The sequence below is a fragment of the Notolepis coatsorum genome, assembly GCF_963971535.1.
Source record: "Notolepis coatsorum genome assembly, chromosome: 7".
Lineage (NCBI taxonomy): Eukaryota > Metazoa > Chordata > Actinopteri > Aulopiformes > Paralepididae > Notolepis > Notolepis coatsorum.
This window is the reverse complement of record NC_140171.1, coordinates 91011891-91032362: the sequence shown is the minus strand read 5'-3', so window position 1 is coordinate 91032362 and position 20472 is coordinate 91011891. Positions and strand designations below refer to the sequence as shown.

The following is a 20472-nucleotide window of genomic DNA, read 5'->3' as shown; positions in this document are numbered from 1 at the left end:
CAGCAAGGCGGCGAGCGAGTTGAGCTAACCGTCGATGTTGAAAGAGGGGGGATTAGGGCTGCATAATGCCGTGGCAGAGCTCCGCGGCAGCGTTGTCACGTGGGGCGTCGCGGCCAATCAGAGAAACGCGGAAGGGCTCTTGGGCCGCCTTTAAAGAAGAGGCGGCCGGGAGCTCATTATTTTTCTTTCCTGTCGGAGGATACTGTGACGCTTTCTGTACTCGACATACTAGGCCTTGTGTATGTATGTATGTGACAAATAAACCTCTTGAATCTTGTCATATATTCAATCAGTTTCAGTAACTACAGAACACATATTGTAATAGACTCACTTGTTGTTGTTTTGTGGTCCGGCTGTCTGGACGGTCTGGGCTTGCACAGCACATTTCATGATAAAAAAAATTATCCATTTGTTCTGATACGACCGCCGGTGCCGGTACCACCGGGCGTTGTCAGAGAAATAGTCCCCACCGGCGCCACCGCAGCAGCAGCAGGTGTAACAGCGTCGTCGCCAGCTGTCAATTTGTCTGCTATCGAAGACGTAGATGATCCCGCCTCCTGCTCTGTCAAGTCGATTGGCTGCTTCGCCATCTTCGTGAAACCAAAATTGGTTAAAAGGCTTACTTGTTGGATTTTTCATTTCGACATTATCCTGAGTGATTACCTGTCAAACTATCACTGTCACTCACAGGTTAAAACGTGGGTCAAGTTTGATTTGTGCGTGCCTGCAGGTTGCAGCACCGCCAGGCTCCGAATGGTAATTGCAAGAATAGCATGCATGTTGCCATATTACGGTGTGAATTAGTGCGCAAATCATTAATCATACATCAAAATAGCCAAATTGTATTTATTATACACGATGATGATACAGAAAATTACAGAAAAATGAGAAATGCATGGCAAAAATAGCATTTATTTTCAGTAATTTAGAGACCCCCCAAAAATTCACAAATCATGTTTTCAGGGGAGCTGATGTCTGATCTAGGGGATCCAATGGCTCACCGAGCTGCCCCATGGTTCGCACCCTGGTCATATAGGGTTTATTACAATTGTCCTTCTTCTATGAAATCAAGCTATAATCATCATTACATTGTGGCCTACTACAAAACATTTAGTAGATGTTCCATCTCTCTTTGAAGGTGGATTCCAGAGTCTGCAAGATGGCTTCTGGTTAACGGTGAGGTGGAGCAGGCCCAGAAGTACCTGATTCAGTGTGCTAAAATGAATGGAAAATACGAAGACTCGTCCAAATTAGATACAGAGGTAAGGTTGATGGTCTAAGGCTTAAAGGAACACAACCAACATTATGGGAAATGCGCTTACAGTCTTCTCCAGAGTTGGACAAGAAGGTAGATACCAATTTCCTCTCTTACCCATTTCACACCGCCAGGGCTCCTTTGAGCTAAACAGTCCGACGTGAACTGTTACTGACTAATCCATCATTTACACTTCTCAAGTGCCTATTGCGCTTGTCGTCCAGTATTGGCATTAATAAATCAGATGGCATGCTAATATGTCATGTTCTACAGTAGGACTTACTACTATGATACCCATTAAAACAGGTAATTCGAATAATAGAAGCCTACTTTTCTGGAACGATTCATTTCAAACGTATACAGTGTGTGTGTGCGTGTATTCTTTTGTGTGTGTGCGCTGACTCGCTAAGCCTTTCCCTATGCATATTAATTTCTGGAGCATTTCTTTATCCACTCTGGTTGGATGGTGTATTGTACTTGTGCTGTATCATAACAATACATTTGAATCTGGGCCCCGTTCCCCGTACCTGGATAACTGAGTTAGCCGGATAACTTTCGGTCAAGTCTGACTTAAGCCGGACCTTCCCATTCCCCGAAGCTGGATTGTCTAAATCACCATGACAACAGATCAAAAAGTTTGAGCCTGGTCGAGAGCAGGGTTAAGTTCAAGTTAGCCGGATGAACCATGGCCACGCCCCCGCAAAGAAGTGACAGCTCGTTTCCTGAAATGATTCTCACAGTCTAGTTACGTTTCTGTGCTTCGTTTTCCTAGAGGGGGCTTTTGAAATGTATAATAATAGAACTAAACTCATATTGAGCCTATAGATTTACTTTGTCCTAAATAAAATAATGCACGTCATATACGGCGCTCGGAGTCGCGATACACGCTGCATGTGGTTATTTTAATAACGGCTCATTGCAAATGTGAATCCCGCGGGGATATTTTTAATGAATGAAACCTATCGGCCGTTTGGCTCTGATTAGTTTCATATATTAATCTCCGCTGTAGATTTGCTTAACGGAGCGCCGGATTGTGTTTCATTCAAGCATAAAATTGAAGTGTCTATGCGGGGATTGTGGTTTTTGTGTGATATTGTAACTGGGATTAAAATGTCTGATGAGATGCGCTGTTTGACGGATTTGAGAAATTGAATGAGCCGTTGACGTCACATTAATGCATTTGAGAATAAAGAGATAAAACTTCATTTTTTGGTAAGAAAAATATTCTAAACACGGGTCTCTCGTCCATTAATGCATAAACAATGAGTATATCCCATGTGGCACAGTGGCGCAGCGGCTAGTGCTGAATCTTGGCAACCGGGCGACCGGTGTTCAAAACCCCGCTTTTCCAATATAATTCTTTTGGAATATAATATTAATGATTATACGCAAAAGTAGCCTAGTTTTAAGTTAAAATATTATAAATCTACATGCATTGAGGATGTCATTCTTTATATAGCTCTCAACGTGCACCAAATTGAATTATTCCTACATTGCAAAAAGAAGGAAAAGACTAGGAGAAGTGGGATTCGAACCCGGGCCGCCTGTGTGAAAGTCAAAAGCAGACACCGTTACACCACAGTGTAGATAAGTAAAAGATCCACCATACATCAATCAATGGGTAAGAGAGCCGTGTCCTTATTCCTTATAACAGTTTAACTAATTATTTTAGCTAGCAAGATCTCATTTGATTATCCATTCCATAAACCTACTGCCAGCAGGCAAGTTTAAAGAAATATAATCTGATTGATTGGGGTAATGAGGGACTTAAAATTAGCCTATAGATAACGCATTTAACTTGTCGGCGAGGCGATTGAGCCGTAATGCAATCTGTTAATAAAGTTTTAAATCAATTAATCAATCAATGCCGTTAGAAAATCAGGATCTCTGCTATCGATACGTGATGGCTTTTCAACTGAAGCGGCCGCGCGCACTTATCCTGGGTCTCAAGTCTGGTTTGAGTTAACGAGACTGAATCCACCTTCGAGGAACATGAAAATCCCGGCTTCAAACATCGGGTTAACTGAAGCTGGATAATGGGACTCTTGATCGACTTAGTTGAACCAGGTACGGGGAATAGGGCCCTGATCTCGTTTTGAGATCAGTCGCAAATCGCTTCCTGTTGAATGGATCGACAGTGCAATGCCAACTCTCTACTTTCCCCCGTTCTCGTCTTCACAGCCTATAATATGACACGCCCACTGATGATGTCACGGTTCGCGAGGAAAAACCAAAAAAAATCTGTGCCAGCTGAGCACCGATTTGTCACGTTCTGAACCAATTAATCACGGTGTGAACGCGCCGGCCGGTGCGAGATTACGTTCGGGAACCGGCTCCAGCACGGAGCCTGGCCGGTGTTAAAGGCCTATCTGTGTGTTCCGGAGAAAGCTATCCGGCTGCAAACTAGCCTAGTTTAGCACAAACGAATGGAAGCGGATACGGATGAGCTAGCTTAGCTGTTGGCCAAAAACACCTCTCCTGGAACTTTAAGCTAGGCTAGCTGCTGCCAGTTTTTAAACAGGCCAAATAGAATAGATCGATCTACAGGAATGGTGTTGTGACTCCGCACCAAAAGTAGGCGTGGCCACGAGAGGAGCCAATGTACACGCTGGGCTGATGGACACCCTAGATCTCAAGGCCAGCGTCTGAATATTCCATCTGTCGTTTTAACATCTAGAATCATGTATTCTGTTGTTCTGAGGGATGGACTATTGAACTTCTATAATGAAGACAGCACTTTTATCTTGGACTATTGAACTTGAATATATGAAGACAGCACTTTTATATTGGACTATTGAACTTGTATATTTGAAGACAGCACTTTTATATTGGACTATTGAACTTATATATATGAAGACAGCACTTTTTATTGGACTATTGAACTTGTATGAAGACAGCACTTTTATATTGGACTATTGAACTTGTATATTTGAAGACAGCACTTTTATCTTGGACTATTGAACTTGTATATGAAGACAGCACTTGTATCTTGAACTATTGAACTTGTATATTTGAAGACAGCACTTTTATCTTGGACTATTGAACTTGTGTATATGATGACAGCACTTTTTCTTTCTTACAGACTCTGAGGAAGGTTACAGTCCCTGAAGTTGCTGAAAAGAATCATTCCTATTTGGATCTGGTCAGGACGCCTAAGCTGAGGAAAATAACCATTTGCTCAGGAATATTCTGGTACAGTATACCATGGATTTGACCTTTGGTCGTTTGAAGTATAAACAAATAGTTACTGTAACCCAGCTGTCAGTCGTCCCTACTAACACAATTGGCAGTGTTCAGTTCAGTTCAGTTATTTTTTATTTCGGGCTTTGGACACATAACAACGGTCATTCCATAAATTGTCAACGTTTTACCAGCTGCTATTGCAGAATTGTCCAATTGTCCGAAAAGGGCTAGGGAGAAGCACTAGGCTTGTCGGGCCCTACCCCTGAAGACTTATGTTTCTTTTCTTTTTGTTTTTTCATTTACATACATACATAGTACATACATATAGATATGATATAGTACAAATTACAGTACACACATATAGTACACATTACAGTACACATTACAGTATAGTATACCTGCAGTATATAATAGTATATATAATAGTATATAGTACATAATAGTGTATACAGCACATACATAATGTGATGTGAAATATATAGTACATGATATATACAATACAGTACCATAATATAATAGCATATACTGCAAATATAGTTCAATATAATATACAAATTAATTATAATATGATTATATAATGTAATATGATATAACGTACAATACAGTATCATACGTATTTTCTTTTTATTAATATGCAATTAAAGCTCTTCTTCCCTTCTGTACCTATCAAAAATAGATTTTTTTGAGTCTAGATTTGAATTGATTTATATTTTCACAATATTTTAGTTAATCCTCTAGCCCATTCCACAGGGTGGCTCCGTAAGAGGAGATACACATTATTTTCAGGTTGGTTTTCATCACAGGTTTTTTGAAGTTCAATGGTCCTCTGAGTGTTAGCGGGTGCCGGCGGGGTATGTGTCCTGGTCGTTGTAAACTGCAGTTCCTACTGGTCGGTCTGCGCCTGTTCAGCAGGGAGGGGATCGGGGGGAAATAGCGTGAACCTCCACACGCGTTACATTCCCCCAGTGAGAGTCCTCGCTGTCAGGTGAAAACAAGCGGCTGGCTGACTCCACATGTATCGGAGGAGGCATGTGGTAGTTCTACACCCTCCCTAGGCAGACAGTGGGGCAATGCGTGCAATGACCAGGAAGGGAATTGGCATAACGACTAAATTGGGATGGGAGCAAAAAATACAGAAAAAGTGAGAGAAAAAAAATGTACAAAAATAAAAACATAAATGACACAGCAGTCACCATTTCAAAGGGAGTTTATTTACTTTGTGACACAATAGCCAAACAAATGCACTAGCCATCAATATCTTATGCCAAATGATTAGGGCCTATTACAAAATAAACTAAAAGAAACAACTGTATTTATCAATTAACAAGTCTGAGTCCTCATCTGCACCTTCCGAGTCCAAGTCCGAATCATCAGTGCTCAAGTCCAAGTCGTGTCACGAGTCCTGAAAATCAGTCCAGGACTCGGACTAGAGTACTACAACACTGTATCCTAAGCAGAGATTCCACAGTGGCAGAACACCTGACCGCTGCCACTGATAGAAAACTAAGGAACATGTACAGACTTGAGTGATACTGCCTGGTCAATAGAAACAGGCAACACGGTCTCATCAAAAACGTATGTAAGTATTAAAGGAGCTCCCGTCTTATACGGAGCTACTGAGCAATTTTGATCCTGTAGTTAGACTGGCTGACGTGCCGTTATACTCCTGGTCTCATACCAAAACAGTCCTTTGTCCCAATGATACGTGCAGGCAGCTTTACTGGGAAAATGGTGTTTATTTTCCCTCACCGTCAAACAGGATGTCTTCATAAACTGATAAATAATAATGAACACAATAACTAATTAGATACAAACATTTTGACCTGAGACCTGCGTCGTGCGTGCGGTCAAAAACCATTGCCCTTTTCCGGGTCAAAACTCCTCCTCCTACAGGTGTACCTGACGCTTAAATAAAAGAAGCGCCACCCCCTGGTCACATAAATCCACTGCACATTAAGTCCATTTTGGCCGTTACACACCGGCCCCTAATTGTTAAGGCAGGCAGACATAACAATTCAAAAAAAATAAATAAACAAAACAAATAAGAGCCAAAACATGACATGGATTAAGTGCATAGATCTACATTTCATGAACCAAACACAGTTTCGTCACCGGCCTTACAATGGTGCTACTTTTAGTCTGCAATTTCACAGAACGCACCAGCCCTTGTTTGTCTGGAAATACCTGCAGAACCCTGCCAAGTGGCCAGGACGCCTGTATCAGTTCCGCAACCGTTCCTATTTCCGGGGTAGGCCTGATTGGCCCCGACAGGCACGCCCCGCGGCAGCCCCAGGACACGGCAACGAGGCTGCTGTGGTTCACCGCCGCTTTCCGCCTTCAACGCCGCAGAGTTACCATACGCTATACAATATACTATGCAATGTACTAATATACCATACGGCTCACTTTTCCCACTTCAATGACAGAGCCGCTGTTTAATAATATTGTCGCAGCGGAGCTCCGTCGCGGCAGCATTATGTAGCAGTAATCCCCCCTTTTTTACCATCGACAACTAGCTCAATTGGTAACGCTGCTTGGCTCTGGATCCTATGGTCCGTTTGTGACAAGTTCGATTCCGTTAAATTTTTTTATTTATTTTTTAACGTGCATTGCACTATAGCGTATTGTATATTGTATGGTACAGTAACGGTCTCTGGAGCGCAACAGTAAGAAGCATTTGCACTGCAACGCATACACCTTACTGTAAATTGTACCTCATCCCATTTCTGCTTTGCACTATAGCGTATTGTATATTGGTACATTGCATTGTATATTGTATGGTACAGTAACGGTCTCTGGAGCGCGCCAGCATTTGCACTGCAACGCATACACCTTACTGTAAATTGTACCTCATCCCATTTCTGCTTTGCACTATAGCGTATTGTATATTGTATGGTAACTCAGTTACTTCTATTCTGCATCGAACGCTGTACATATGTCTCTATTCGGGTCACGTGCCTGTCTGGGCCAATCAGGCCTACCCCGGAAATAGGAACGGTTGCGGAACTGATACAGGTGGCCAGGACCCACGAGGAGCTGAAGAGTCCATGATGACCACAATATCACCAGCTGCCAAACTCCTTTTCCTCTGGTTCCACTTTTGCCTCTCTTGAAGCAAGGGCAAGTACTCACGTACCCATCTTTTCCAGAAAAGATCTGAAAGATACTGGACTTGCCGCCATCGTCTTCTTACATACTGGTCATGTGGATCGAACACTCCAGGTGGCAAAGCTGGTTTACCCTTCAAGAGAAGAAGATGGTTCGGTGTAAGTGGCTCCAGGTCGTTGGGATCATCCGAGAGCTTGGTTATTGGACGGTCATTCAAAATGGCCTCCACTTCACAGAACACTGTATGAAGCCCATCATCATCCAACCTCTGCTGACGTAGGACAGAACTGAGAACCCTTCTCACCAGGCGGATCATTCGTTCCCAGACGCCACCGTGATGTGAACCTGCCGGTGGATTAAAGCTCCAACGTATTCCAACTTGTGCCAGAACTCCATGAATCTTGTCTTGATTCAAAACAGCCAGAGCCTCTTTCAGTTCTCGTTCTGACCCAACGAAATTGGTACCATTATCGGACCGTAAGTGCGCCACTTGTCCTCTCCTGCTGATAAAACACCTCAGAGCATTGATGCATGCGTCTGTGTCCAATGACACCGCGACCTCCAGATGGATGGCCCTGCTTGCCATACAGGTAAATATGACTCTGTACCTCTTACAGGTTGATCTTCCTTTCTTCACTTCGACTGGTCCAAAGTAATCTACCCCTGTGTTGGTAAAAGGTGGTAGGTCAGGAAGGATTCTGTCTGCTGGAAGATCTGCCATCTTTTGCTCCACTGCTCTGCCATTGTAGCGTTTGCAAAAGCTGCATTCAGCGATGATCTTCCTAACAGCTGCATGGGCGTTGGTGATCCAAAATCTCTTCCTCACTTTGGACAGTGTGTGAGTCCTTCCACCATGTCCCAGATTCTGGTGTGCATGCTTGAGAATGAGCATTGAAACATGCTGGTCCTTGGAGAGAATGAGCGGATGTTTAGCTTCCTCTGGCATTGATCCTCTGCTCAGTCTTCCTCCAACTCTCAAGAGTCCATCTTCAAACACTGGATCCAGCTTATATATGGGACTCTGTCGACTCACTGCTGCCTTCCCAGATGTTAAAGCAGCAATCTCTTCACTGAATCTCAGTCGCTGACAGTAGCCAACGATGGCAACCTCTGCTCTCTGCAGATCCTCCAGCGTCAAAGTGCCGCTCATAGATGTTGCTGTGAGCTTTTGACTTGCAGCCTGCTTTCTCAGACGGCTCTGTTCCAACAACATGACCCTCAACTTTGACGTCTTGCTTTCGACATGGACAGTCGCATTATTCTCAGCTCCCAACAACGGTGTCAAAGTAAATCAACAACAAGGTTTACTATACACTTTCTACTCACCCTACTTTGGATTACGGATCAGTACCTTAATTCAACATGGAAATACCACCAGACAGGAGTGGATAAGGTAAAAAAAGAGTCCCATTGCGACTTTTACCTTCTAAATGGCTCGGAGAGGAAACATCCATCCATGGGGACTGCAGCAATACACAGCGTGTTAACGTCGAATCCGGGACGAAAGAGTTTACCCCCGTCGGGCAGGTTTGATAGAAGATCAATGATCTTCTTATACCTGCTTCTTTTGGGAGACATTCCGCTGAACCCAGGTCCAGTTATCACTCGGTACCAAGCGAGACAACTCGGACTACAGACGCAAACAGCGACGACCACCGTTGCGACCAACTCATCATCCAACATCAACAACCCTCCACCGCCCACTACTGGATCACCGGCGCAACTACAACGGAGCGCCCGAGGGACCAGAACGAGACGGGATGAACCAGAGGCTACAACACCGGTGCAAATCACAAGAAATCCAACCGGCAACCCCACGGTCAAATCGCCTGCTAAATTAGCCAACCTAGCCAGGCTGGCTATGTTTACCAGCCCAGGAGGACAAAGGGTTGCCGCCAGAGAAGACACAGGACCAAGGACCCCCCCCCTCCCCCCTCCCCACACACCAACACACAGACCTCATGGAGACAACAACAAAGCCCCCCCCCCACCCTCCCCCACAGCAGCACCAGACACAGACGAAGAAAATTACCTGGAACTCGACGACATCAATACCACAGCAAATAAAAACGGACTACACATTTTTCACCTGAATGTAAACAGCATAAAGCATAAGCTGGATGAAATAAGAAACCTGTTTATGAGTGGTAAGGTAGACATAATATGCTTTACTGAAACTAAACTTGACTCATCTGTAACAGACCCTGAAATAGAGTTAGAGAACTATACTACAGTCCGTAATGACAGAAACCAGTATGGAGGTGGTGTTTGTATGTACATGCATAAGGACACCAAATTCATTACCCGTACTGACCTTCATCATGAGACAATTGAAACCGTATGGGTGGAAATTCTATTTGAAAGGGCAAAATCTGTTCTAGTCGGCACAATATACAGACCGCCAGATCAAACTGGCTTTTATGATACTCTGGATGTGTGCTTAGCTGGAGCTGAGGATGCTGAAAAGATTCTTATTGGGGATTGGAACACGGATATGCAACAAAAAGATGCACCCGTCTTCAAATCCTTCAATAGGTTTTGTGATCTGCATGGCCTCAGCCAGCTAATCACCCAACCCACAAGGGTATGTGAATCAACTCAGACTACCATTGACCTCATCCTGACCTCTGACAAGTCCAAGATCTCCAATAAAGGGGTTATAGCATGTGGGTTAAGTGATCATTATATGATATTCTGTACCCGCAAAAAGCTAAAACAAAAGGCTAGCTGTCACAAAACAGTCACATCTAGAGACCTCAAAACCTACTCTAGCGAGGCCTTTAACCTTGAACTGGAGAGTCTGGACTGGTCAGATGAACTCAATGGTACACTGGTTGAAGAAACTTGGCTTGGCTTCAAAACCAAATTTTCATCAATACTAAACAACATGGCCCCCCTAAGAACCACCAGGGTAAAAAATCGCGCTGAGCCATGGATGCACACTGAAATACTGACCGCTATGAAAGCCAGAGACAAAAAATACTGTGAGTTTCGTAAAAGTCAGTCAAAGCTTACCAAAAGCACGAGCAGTGAACTCCAACACCACGTGACTGAACTCAAACTAGAAAGAAACAGACTAAGAAATGACGTAAACTCCATGATCAAAACTGCTAAAAAAAATGTCATCAATGACAAAACCGAGGAAAACAAAAATAAACCACGTGAACTTTGGAAATTACTCAACAATCAACTAGGCTGCAGTAAAAAACTTAAAACCAGGTTCTCAAACATAAACATAAAGACGGACAACACGCTCATCACAGACAAGCTGGATGTAGCCAATTACTTAAACACTTTCTTCACAAACATATAGCCACAACACTGGTAAACAAACTACCCTCCCACTCAGGGCAGTATGGGGTAGAACACATAGTAGCATACTACAAGAACCTAGGCGTCCACAAAGACGACTTCAAACTGGAAATGGTAACTACAGATGAGGTACTCAAAAAACTGAGCGCCCTCCAACCAAACAAGGCCACGGGCCATGACAACATCCCCTCCAAATTCCTCAGAGACTCAGCAGCAGCCATCACCCCAGTCATTACACACATAATAAACCTCTCCATAAAACAGGGACACGTCCCCAAGGACTTCAAAATTGCGAGAGTAACACCCCTGCACAAAAAGGGCAGCAAATTAGACCCGGGCAACTACCGCCCTGTTTCTATCCTTACATCCATCTCGAAAGTCATGGAAAAAATAGTATACGAACAGATCGAAAAGTACCTCGCGGAAAAAAATCTAATCTACGAATTCCAATCTGGCTTCAGAACATCCCACTCCACTGACACATGCCTTCTCTACTTGAAAGACCACATCAAACAAGAGGTGGACGCGGGCAAATACTGCGGCATGGTCATGCTGGACCTACAAAAGGCCTTCGACACTGTCAATCACACCATTCTGATTGACAAGCTAAAAGCAATTGGTTTTGATAGTTTATCAGTGAGCTGGATACAATCCTACCTGGAGGGGAGGGAACAGATGGTGGAGGTAAACGGTACCCTATCCCCCCCCTCACAGTGAGCTGTGGTGTTCCACAAGGAAGCATACTAGGACCGCTACTATTCCTAATTTATGCAAATGACATGTCGTCAGCTTGTGACTGCAACTTGTTCCTGTTTGCGGATGACTCAGCCCTGCTGGTCTCTGACAAGAACAAGTTACAGGTTGAAAAAGCCCTCAGCTCGGAACTAGGCAAAATCTGCATATGGCTCGCCGACAACAAACTATCATTACACATGGGCAAAACAGAGTCCATTCTCTTCGGTTCAAATAACAAACTCAGCAAGACCGACGGCTTCTCGGTTACAGTGGGTGACAATATTGTCACAAGGAAAGATGAAATTACCTACCTGGGTTCCATCCTAGAGGCTAATCTTTCCTGTGACAAAATGGCATCCAATGTAATAAAAAAAGTCAACCAACGAACTCGATTCTTGTACCGGATCTCCTCTCTGGTAAACAAGAATACCCTGAAGACTCTAGCAGGAGCACTCATTCAAGGGTACTACAACTATGCTTGCACCTCATGGTACCAAAGCACCTCAAAGGCACTAAAAAACTAATTACAAACATCTCAAAACAAGCTAGTCAGACTACTGCTTGACCTGACTCCTAGAACCCACCTCACCCCTGCCCACTTTGACAACCTAGGATGGCTTAGAGTAGACGACAGAGTACAGCAACTTGCAATGGGCCTGGTCTACAAGATACACTACGCGACCAAGGTACCCATGTACATGTCAAAATACTTCCCAAAGGTCAGTGAATACCACGATCACAACACCAGAGGGAGCTCCACAAATCATGTAAAACCCAGATTCGGCTCAAACAAGGGACTAAACATATTTCGCAATTATGCCACATCAATGTGGAACGCCCTACCTAAAGCTGTAAAGGAATGTGAATCACTACCCACTTTAAAAAACACTCTCAAAAAACACCTACGTGAGACTGCAATTCGAAACTGGCCCCTACAAATGTCCTAACCTAGTTGTACAGTATATGGAATATATAACCATCAAGTGTCGTCCTTTCTTCCTCCCGAGGGAGTTAACGGCGATCGTCCTGGTCGGAGTGTATATTCCACCGCAAGCCAACAACAACGCCGCGCTCTCCAGACTCCACGACGAGGTAAATAGTATACAAGCGACGAACGTTAACGCCGCCATTTTAGTACTGGGAGATTTCAATAGCGCCAATCTGAGAAAGGTATTGCCTGATTTCTACCAGCATGTGACTTGCAACACCAGAGGCGGTAACATCCTAGATCACTGTTACACGCAATTTAAAGGTGGCTACAAGGCTCATTCTGATAGTGGCTTTGGCAAGTCAGATCACGCATCCATTTTCCTTACACCAAAGTACAGACAAAGAATTAAAAGTACTCCCGTAGTCTCGCGAGAGGTGCAGAAATGGGATGTGACGTCAGAGGATACGATCCGGTCAGTGTTTCACAACACAGACTGGATTGTGTTCCGCGACACAGATAACATTAATGCCTACACGGAGACAGTGCTGGACTATGTCTGTACTAGGGTGAAAGAAACAATCCCCACTACCAAAATGAAAGTTTACCCAAATCAAAAACCCTGGGTAGACAAATCCGTCCGTGAAGCTCTGAGAGAGCGCACCAAAGCATACAATGACGGCCTAGTGGCAGGCAACATGAATGACCACAAGGTGGCGCGACACAACGTAAGGAGGACAGTGTCAGAGGCCAAACGGCGCTACAGGGATAAAATTGAACTCCAGTTTGAACAAGCTGACTCTAGAGCTATGTGGCAGGGGCTCAAAACGATGACAGACTACAAAGGCGCCTCCCTCAAACTGAACAGTGACATCTCCTTAGCAAACGACCTCAATACCTTCTATGCGAGGTTTGATGCTGGTAATAACAACACCAGCCCACAAGCCTCGGCAATGGGGGGGGGGGGTCGGCTGCTGATGGAGGCGCAGTGTTCAGGGTAACAGAGCATGAGGTGAGGCGGACCTTTAAAAAAGTGAATATCAGGAAGGCAGCAGGTCCGGACGGCATCCCCGGCCGCGTCCTAAAAGTCTGTGCCGACCAACTGGCCCCAGTATTCACTGACATATTTAACCTGTCCTTAGAACAGGCTGTCATCCCCACCTGCCTGAAGAAGTCCACTATTATCCCTGTACCCAAAAAATCCAAGCCTGCTTGCCTCAACGACTACCGCCCTGTAGCTCTCACCTCCATAGCCATGAAGTGCTTTGAGAAGCTAGTAAAGGGCTACATCTGCTCCTCCCTCCCCATCAACATGGACCCCCTGCAATTTGCATACCGCCCCAACAGGTCCACGGAAGACGCCATATCCCATGTGCTGCACACAGCAGCATCACACCTGGACAAGAGGCAGGGGAACTATGTGAGAATGCTATTCATCGACTACAGCTCGGCATTCAATACCATAGTCCCCTCCATACTCATAGCCAAGCTCAGGGACCTGGGCTTGGGCTATGACCTCTGCCAGTGGGTCTTGGACTTCCTGACTGGCAGACCCCAGGTGGTGAGAGCAGGCAACTGCACCTCCTCATCCATCACCCTCAACATAGGGGCCCCCCAGGGCTGTGTTCTGAGTCCCCTCCTCTACTCCCTGTACACACACGACTGTGTGGCTCAGCGGAGTAGCAATACAATCGTCAAATTTGCTGACGACACAGTGGTGGTGGGCCTGATCTCTGCCAACGACGAGAGGGCCTACCTGGAAGAGGTCAAGGTCCTGGCGGGATGGTGCCAGGAAAACAGCCTCTCCCTGAACGTCAGCAAAACAAAGGAGATGATTGTGGACTTCAGGAGGTCGGGGGTCAAGGACTACAGCCCCCTCAGCATCGACGGGGCACCGGTTGAGAGAGTCAACAGCTTCAAGTACCTCGGAGCCTACATATCCGAGGACTTGACATGGACCATACACATTAACAGTGTGGTGAAGAAGGCACGACAACGCCTCTACTTCCTCAGGCGCCTAAGGAAGTTCCAAGTCAGCCAGAAGATCCTTAAGAACTTCTACTCATGTACAATAGAGAGCATCTTGACCGGCAACATCACCTCCTGGTTTGGGAATAGCACTGCAAAAGACCAAAGCAGACTACAAAGAGTGACACGTTCAGCCGAACGCACAATTGGAGGGGGGCTCCCCACCCTCCAGAACATTTACTACAAGCGTTGCAAGGGGAAGGCTAAGAGAATTATTAAGGACTCGAGCCACCCGAACAACTGCCTCTTTGAACTACTGCCGTCAGGCAAGCGATACAGGAGTCTCAAGGCGAGCACAGAAAGACTCAGAAGTAGCTTCTATCCCCAGGCCATCAGGCTGCTAAACGAACAATGAATGAACACTACACAACAACAACCACCAAACACACATAGCACACACATCCACACGCACACACTCACTTTAAACAAACACACTGTAGCACCCACTACACACACTTTATAGCACACACCCACTTTAAACAAACACACTGTAGCACCCACTCCCCACACTTTATATTTATGGATGAAGGATTGCACTACAACTCGTACACCTTACTGTAAATTGTACCTAAAATTGTACCTCATCCCATTTCTGCTTTGCACTAGATAGTACTGTACATTAGTACACTGCATAGTATTGTGTATTGTATATTATATGGTAACTCAGAACATTGTACATATGTCTATACCGAACAACTGTGACCTCATTTTCTTCTTCTAAATTCATGCTATATTATGTTATTATGTTATTTGATACTATCTTGTCTAGCACAGTCTCTGGAGCGTAACAGTAAGAAGCATTTTGTATGAAAGTATTCTGTACTTCTGTATGACAACTATTAAAGAACTTGAACTTGAACAGTAAATGACCAAGTAAGGCTTTGTCAGTAATCCAATGTACATTGTAAAATGTGTGTGTCCCCCCTACCCAACCCCCCCCCCACCTCCAATGTACAGCCCCCCACCTCCAATGTACAGCCCCCACCCACCCAACCTCCTCCAATGTACAGTTTCTACGTCAAATGTATATACACTATTTTTCTGGACACTTTTGTATCACAAACAGTAGTGTATTTGCAAATCTGATATGTCATAAATGTATAGATGTAGCAGTACTGTCTATCTGTATGTCATGTATGTCATATATGTTATGATGAATTGAAAATGGGGGACCCTGATGTAAACAAGATGAAAGTCTTTCTCTGGTCTGCATCCCCTTAACAATTGTATGTATTGAGCTGTACTGTACTGTACCCATTCTGCAATCTGTTAATAAACTTTTCAATCAATCAATCAACCTGAGGAACCAGGCAACTGCAGTCTTCAGCCTCTTCCAGTCTGAGAAGTAGGAAATTAGCTGGTAAGTAGGACTGGCCATGTCACCCACACTGATGGCGTTTACTGTTGCCTCCTTTTTGACCTCCTGGTCATTTGAATCCACTGAGACGTCCAACACAGTTTTGGGCCAATCCTCTTCTGGCTTCCAAAGAAATGCAGGACCTTCAAGCCACCTGCTGCCATTCAGGAAGTCCAAGACCCTCATTCCTCTTGACGCATCGTCAGCTGGATTGTCTTTGGAACAGACATGTCTCCACTGTGAGGGTTCAGACCTTTCTCTGATGGTCGAGACCCTATTGGCTACAAATGTGTGGAAACGCCTGTCCTCATTGTTAATATACTTCAACACTGAAGTGCTGTCAGTCCAAAATACCGACTCCTCCAACTGGAACTTCAGCTCTGCCTTCAACAGTGAGTCCACTCTGACAGCAAGGACAGCAGCCGTCAACTCCAGCCGAGGAATAGTCACAGCTTTCAGTGGTGTTACTCTGGCTTTGCCAAGCAGAAAGGTAACCTGGATGTGGTTTTCCTGACTCAACATCCGGACATACGATACAGTTCCATATCCACCTTCACTGGCATCGGCAAAGTGGTGTAGTTGGGCATGTCTGACCTTCCCAAAAGCCACTGGCTTAATGCACCTATTCGCATGGAATGCAGCCAGCTGCTCCAATTCCTCCAACCACCTTTTCCATTGGTGTATGATGTCCCGTGGCAAGTCATCATCCCACCCACATCCTCTTCTGCAGAGTTCCTGCTGCATTATTTTTGCACGCAAAGTGACTGGTGCCAGGAAACCTAGAGGATCGTATACTGAGCTGGCAATGGACAGCATACCACGTCTGGTGAGAGACTGTTGTTTCAACTCGATCTTGAACCTGAAAGAGTCCGTCTCCACACACGATAGTAGGCCAAGAGCCCTTTCCATTGGAAGTTTGTCTCTGTCCAGATCCAACTCCTTTAGATCCTTGGCCCTTTACGATGGACTGTAAAACACCACGACTGTTGCTGATCCACTTCTCCAAGATGAAGCCCCCTTTGCGACACAGAACAATAAGATCCGTTATCATCTGGATAGCTTCTTCTTCAGTCGCTGAGCTCTTCAAACAGTCATCCACATAGAAATTCTGCTTGACAGATTGGGTGACTTCAGCTGAGAACTCAGCCTGATTATCATCAGCAGTTTTCCTTAGGGCATAGCTTGCGCAACTAGGGGATGATGCAGCACCAAACCGGTGCACAGTCATCCTGTACTCCTCAAGGTCCCTAGTGACATCTCCCTCTGGCCACCAGAGGAAGCGCAGAAAATCCCTGTCCTCCTCAGCGACCTTCACCTGGTGGAACATGGCTTGAATGTCACCCATGAATGCCACTGGTTCCTCTCTGAAGCGAGTTAGCACTCCAAGCAGTAAACTGGTAAGGTTAGGACCCTGCAGAAGTTCACTGTTCAGGGATGCTCCTTGGAATGTGGCTCCACAGTCAAACACCACACGGCGGTTTCCTTTCCTCGGATGGTAGACACCATGGTGTGGGATGTACCACACGTTTCCTTTCTCACCATGCAGTTGTTGCTGCGGTACTTTCTCTGCATAGTTCTTCCCAATAAGCTTGTTCATGTATGCTGCATACTCCTAGTGCAAGCTTTTGTTATTTAGGAACCGTTTCCTCAAACCTTGGATCCTTTGCCTAGCGACTCCCACATTGTTGGGCAGACAGACCTCCTTGTTCCTAAAAGGCAATTTCAAACAGTACCTCCCCTCCTGAAGCACTGCTGAACTTTCCACAATTTCCAGAAACCTTAAGTCTTCTCTGGACATTTCCTTCTCCTTCACAGCTACTTCATTGAAGTCGTGATTGTACTGATTGGCCAGCATTTCTTCTAGTCTGCACACTGAGATCCTGTTGACCATAGCAGAGGGAAACTCTGTCTCCACAACACCACTGTTTCCATTCAGTGGACCATTAACGACCCATCCCAGCACCGTCCTTATAGCATATGGGCCATTCCCGTGACTGTTGATGACCTCCCAAGGTTCCAATATCTTGGGAGCGTTGGTTCCAATTAACAGGTCGACATTTGCTTTTAGGCATGGGATGTGTACGTTGGACAAATATGGCCATTCCGACAGTTCTTCAGGTGTCACCATGTTCTCAGCCGTGACTGGCATTTTCTTCTATGTGAGAACTTCCGGAAGAACATAAAAGTCATCGCTGTCCAAACCAGCTATCTCCAACCCAGTCAAGGAGTAAGCTGGAACAACTGTCTCTTGCCCCATGGTGCTCAACAGGAAGTTGGTTCTTCTGCCTGTGATATTCAGCCTCTGCATTAGGTGTTCAGAGCAGAATGTGGCTGAGCTACCAGGGTCTAAGAAGGCGTAGGTTTGTATGATGGCATTTCCTTTTGCTGCTTTCACACGTACAGGGAGAATGGATAACACACACCGGTCCTTACCGGCCCCTGTATGTCCACATGTTTGCAGTGAAGTTGGTTGCTTTAACTGTTCTGGAGAAGATGGTTGCCTTTTAATGTGAAGCAGGGTGGGGTGAGTTTGACCACAGACTTTGCATACCAAGTGCCTTTCGCAATCTCTGCTCATGTGACCAACACATAAGCATGCAAAGCAAACTACCTTTTCCCTCAGAAAGTGTATTTTCTCCTTGTGCCGCTTTTCCTGAAGTTGTTTGCACTCCTCCAATGAGTGACTGCGAGCACAGAAAAGGCATCCAGCTCTCCATTGTACTTGGTGTTGGTGATGTCAGCTCCTTGGCTCTCTCAGATATGTCCATGGTTGTTACTGTGGTGGCAACAATATTTCCTTTTACTCTGTTGGGTGGATATGATTTAAACCTGGTGAGAGATTTTGTGCCAACCACACCAGAATTTGGATCCTGTATGTCACCAAACAGAGGGTCAGAAAGAATACTGACGCGTCGCTCCACAAACTTGATCATATCATCGAAGTGAGCTCTTTCCTGTGTATTTTCCATTATGCCATGAGCCGTACTCCTCCATTTCTCCCTCATCTTGAATGGCAATTTTGATATTATGGCCCTCATGTTGACAGGCATGTCCAACTCCTGCATGTACTGAAGCTCCTCCATTGCATTGCAGCAGCCACGCAAGAATAAGGAGTAAGCTTGAAGTGCCTTGACATCCTCATATTTTATTGTTTGCCATGCCAAGGCCTTTTGCATGTAGGCATTTCCTATTTTGTACTGGTTTCCAAAGTGTTCTTTAAGAAGACCCTTTGCCACTGCGTAACCACGCTCAGGAGCCATATGCTGGCAGCTACGCACCAATTCTTGTGGCTGTCCTCTTGTGAACTGCTCCAGATAATACAAAGCATCAGCTTCTGTTGCCTTTTCCTCTACTCCTTGTTCAAATGCTTTGATAAATGCCCTATATTGGAGAGGGTCACCTTCAAAGGTTGGGATATCTCGTGGTGGCAGAGACCTGGAATGCTGTTGCTGCACCAGAGCAGCAGTTATCTCATTTTGCCTCTCCATGATGGTAAGCATGTTTGCAGGTTGGTTTGAATTGATTTGAACATTATCAGTTGTTCCCATTCTGCTTTCCTGTTCCTTGTGGTTGTGGTTATATTGGCGGTTAGTAGCAGTGCTATGCCATTGACCACGTTCCTTTGGTCTCACATCCACAGGCTTGTTTGGTGGTATTGACAATTGTGTCAATTTACTTTGTTGTGTTAATGTCCCATGTTGGTATTCTCTTGCAACAGGATTTAAGACCTTGTGGTGTTCCTTTTCAAAATAGGAATTCATTGCATTTGAAGGTGCACGAGATGAATGTTTACTTTCAGAGGAGTGCAACACGGCCAACCTTGCAGTGGTTGCAGCCAATTCAGTGTCCACCTACAGTTGTTCCTTTTTTATCTTCAACTGTAGTTCCTGCTCCTCCAAAGCATGTTTTTCTTTTAGAGATTCAGCACGAGCGAGAAGTGCAGCTCTATCGGCTCCAGCTAAAATCCTGGCAGATGACCTGCTACTTGTTTTTGAATATTTGCTCACTGTTACAAAGGGTCAGATTAAACCGAATATATGTATTTACTGATTGATATATATTGCATAATATTTGTATATCGTTTGATATCCCTTGTGTATTCTTTGTACATATACACTGAATATCCCTTTAACCTAGTACAGACCATAATATTTCGTTCTCTTATTGGATAGCGTTACACCAGCGCCATTGCCATACCCCCAGAGTCGAGTTCAAAGCCACCGTCAAGGCTTGTCTCAACATGCCCGGTTCTGCCCAAGACTACGAGACAGGAATAAGGCTGGTACTAGTTTATTCGCCTAACATATAAATATGGCGCAGGTGAATACAGAAGTAGTTCGAGTTACCCAAGTGAAGCCTCACCCACGATACGACGTGCTGTGAAGTGGGCCCGTTTTTGCCCCAAAATAGAGTCTCATCTTATCCTAATACGTTTGTTCAACGTATCGTTCGCTCCTTACTAGTAAAGCCTTCATCACGAGTCAACGACCAAGTGAAGTGAGCAACCGTGCGTCTAAATAGAGCACTTATAGCCGCGTGCGAATAGGATAGTAAAGTGTCAGAGCT

General features: G+C 45.0%; 1 protein-coding gene across 1 annotated transcript in view; it reads left to right on the top strand.

The window, feature by feature from the left end:
• Positions 1-20472, top strand: part of LOC311231695 (solute carrier family 22 member 7-like) — a gene marked incomplete at both ends in the record, with an annotated part of 141567 nt that overhangs the window by 16339 nt on the left and 104756 nt on the right. Inside the window, 2 exons of the mRNA XM_084318323.1 lie at positions 1139-1262; positions 4338-4447. Of these exons, the coding sequence (XP_084174449.1) occupies positions 1139-1262; positions 4338-4447 (234 nt within the window). The remainder of the gene's footprint in view (positions 1-1138; positions 1263-4337; positions 4448-20472) is intronic.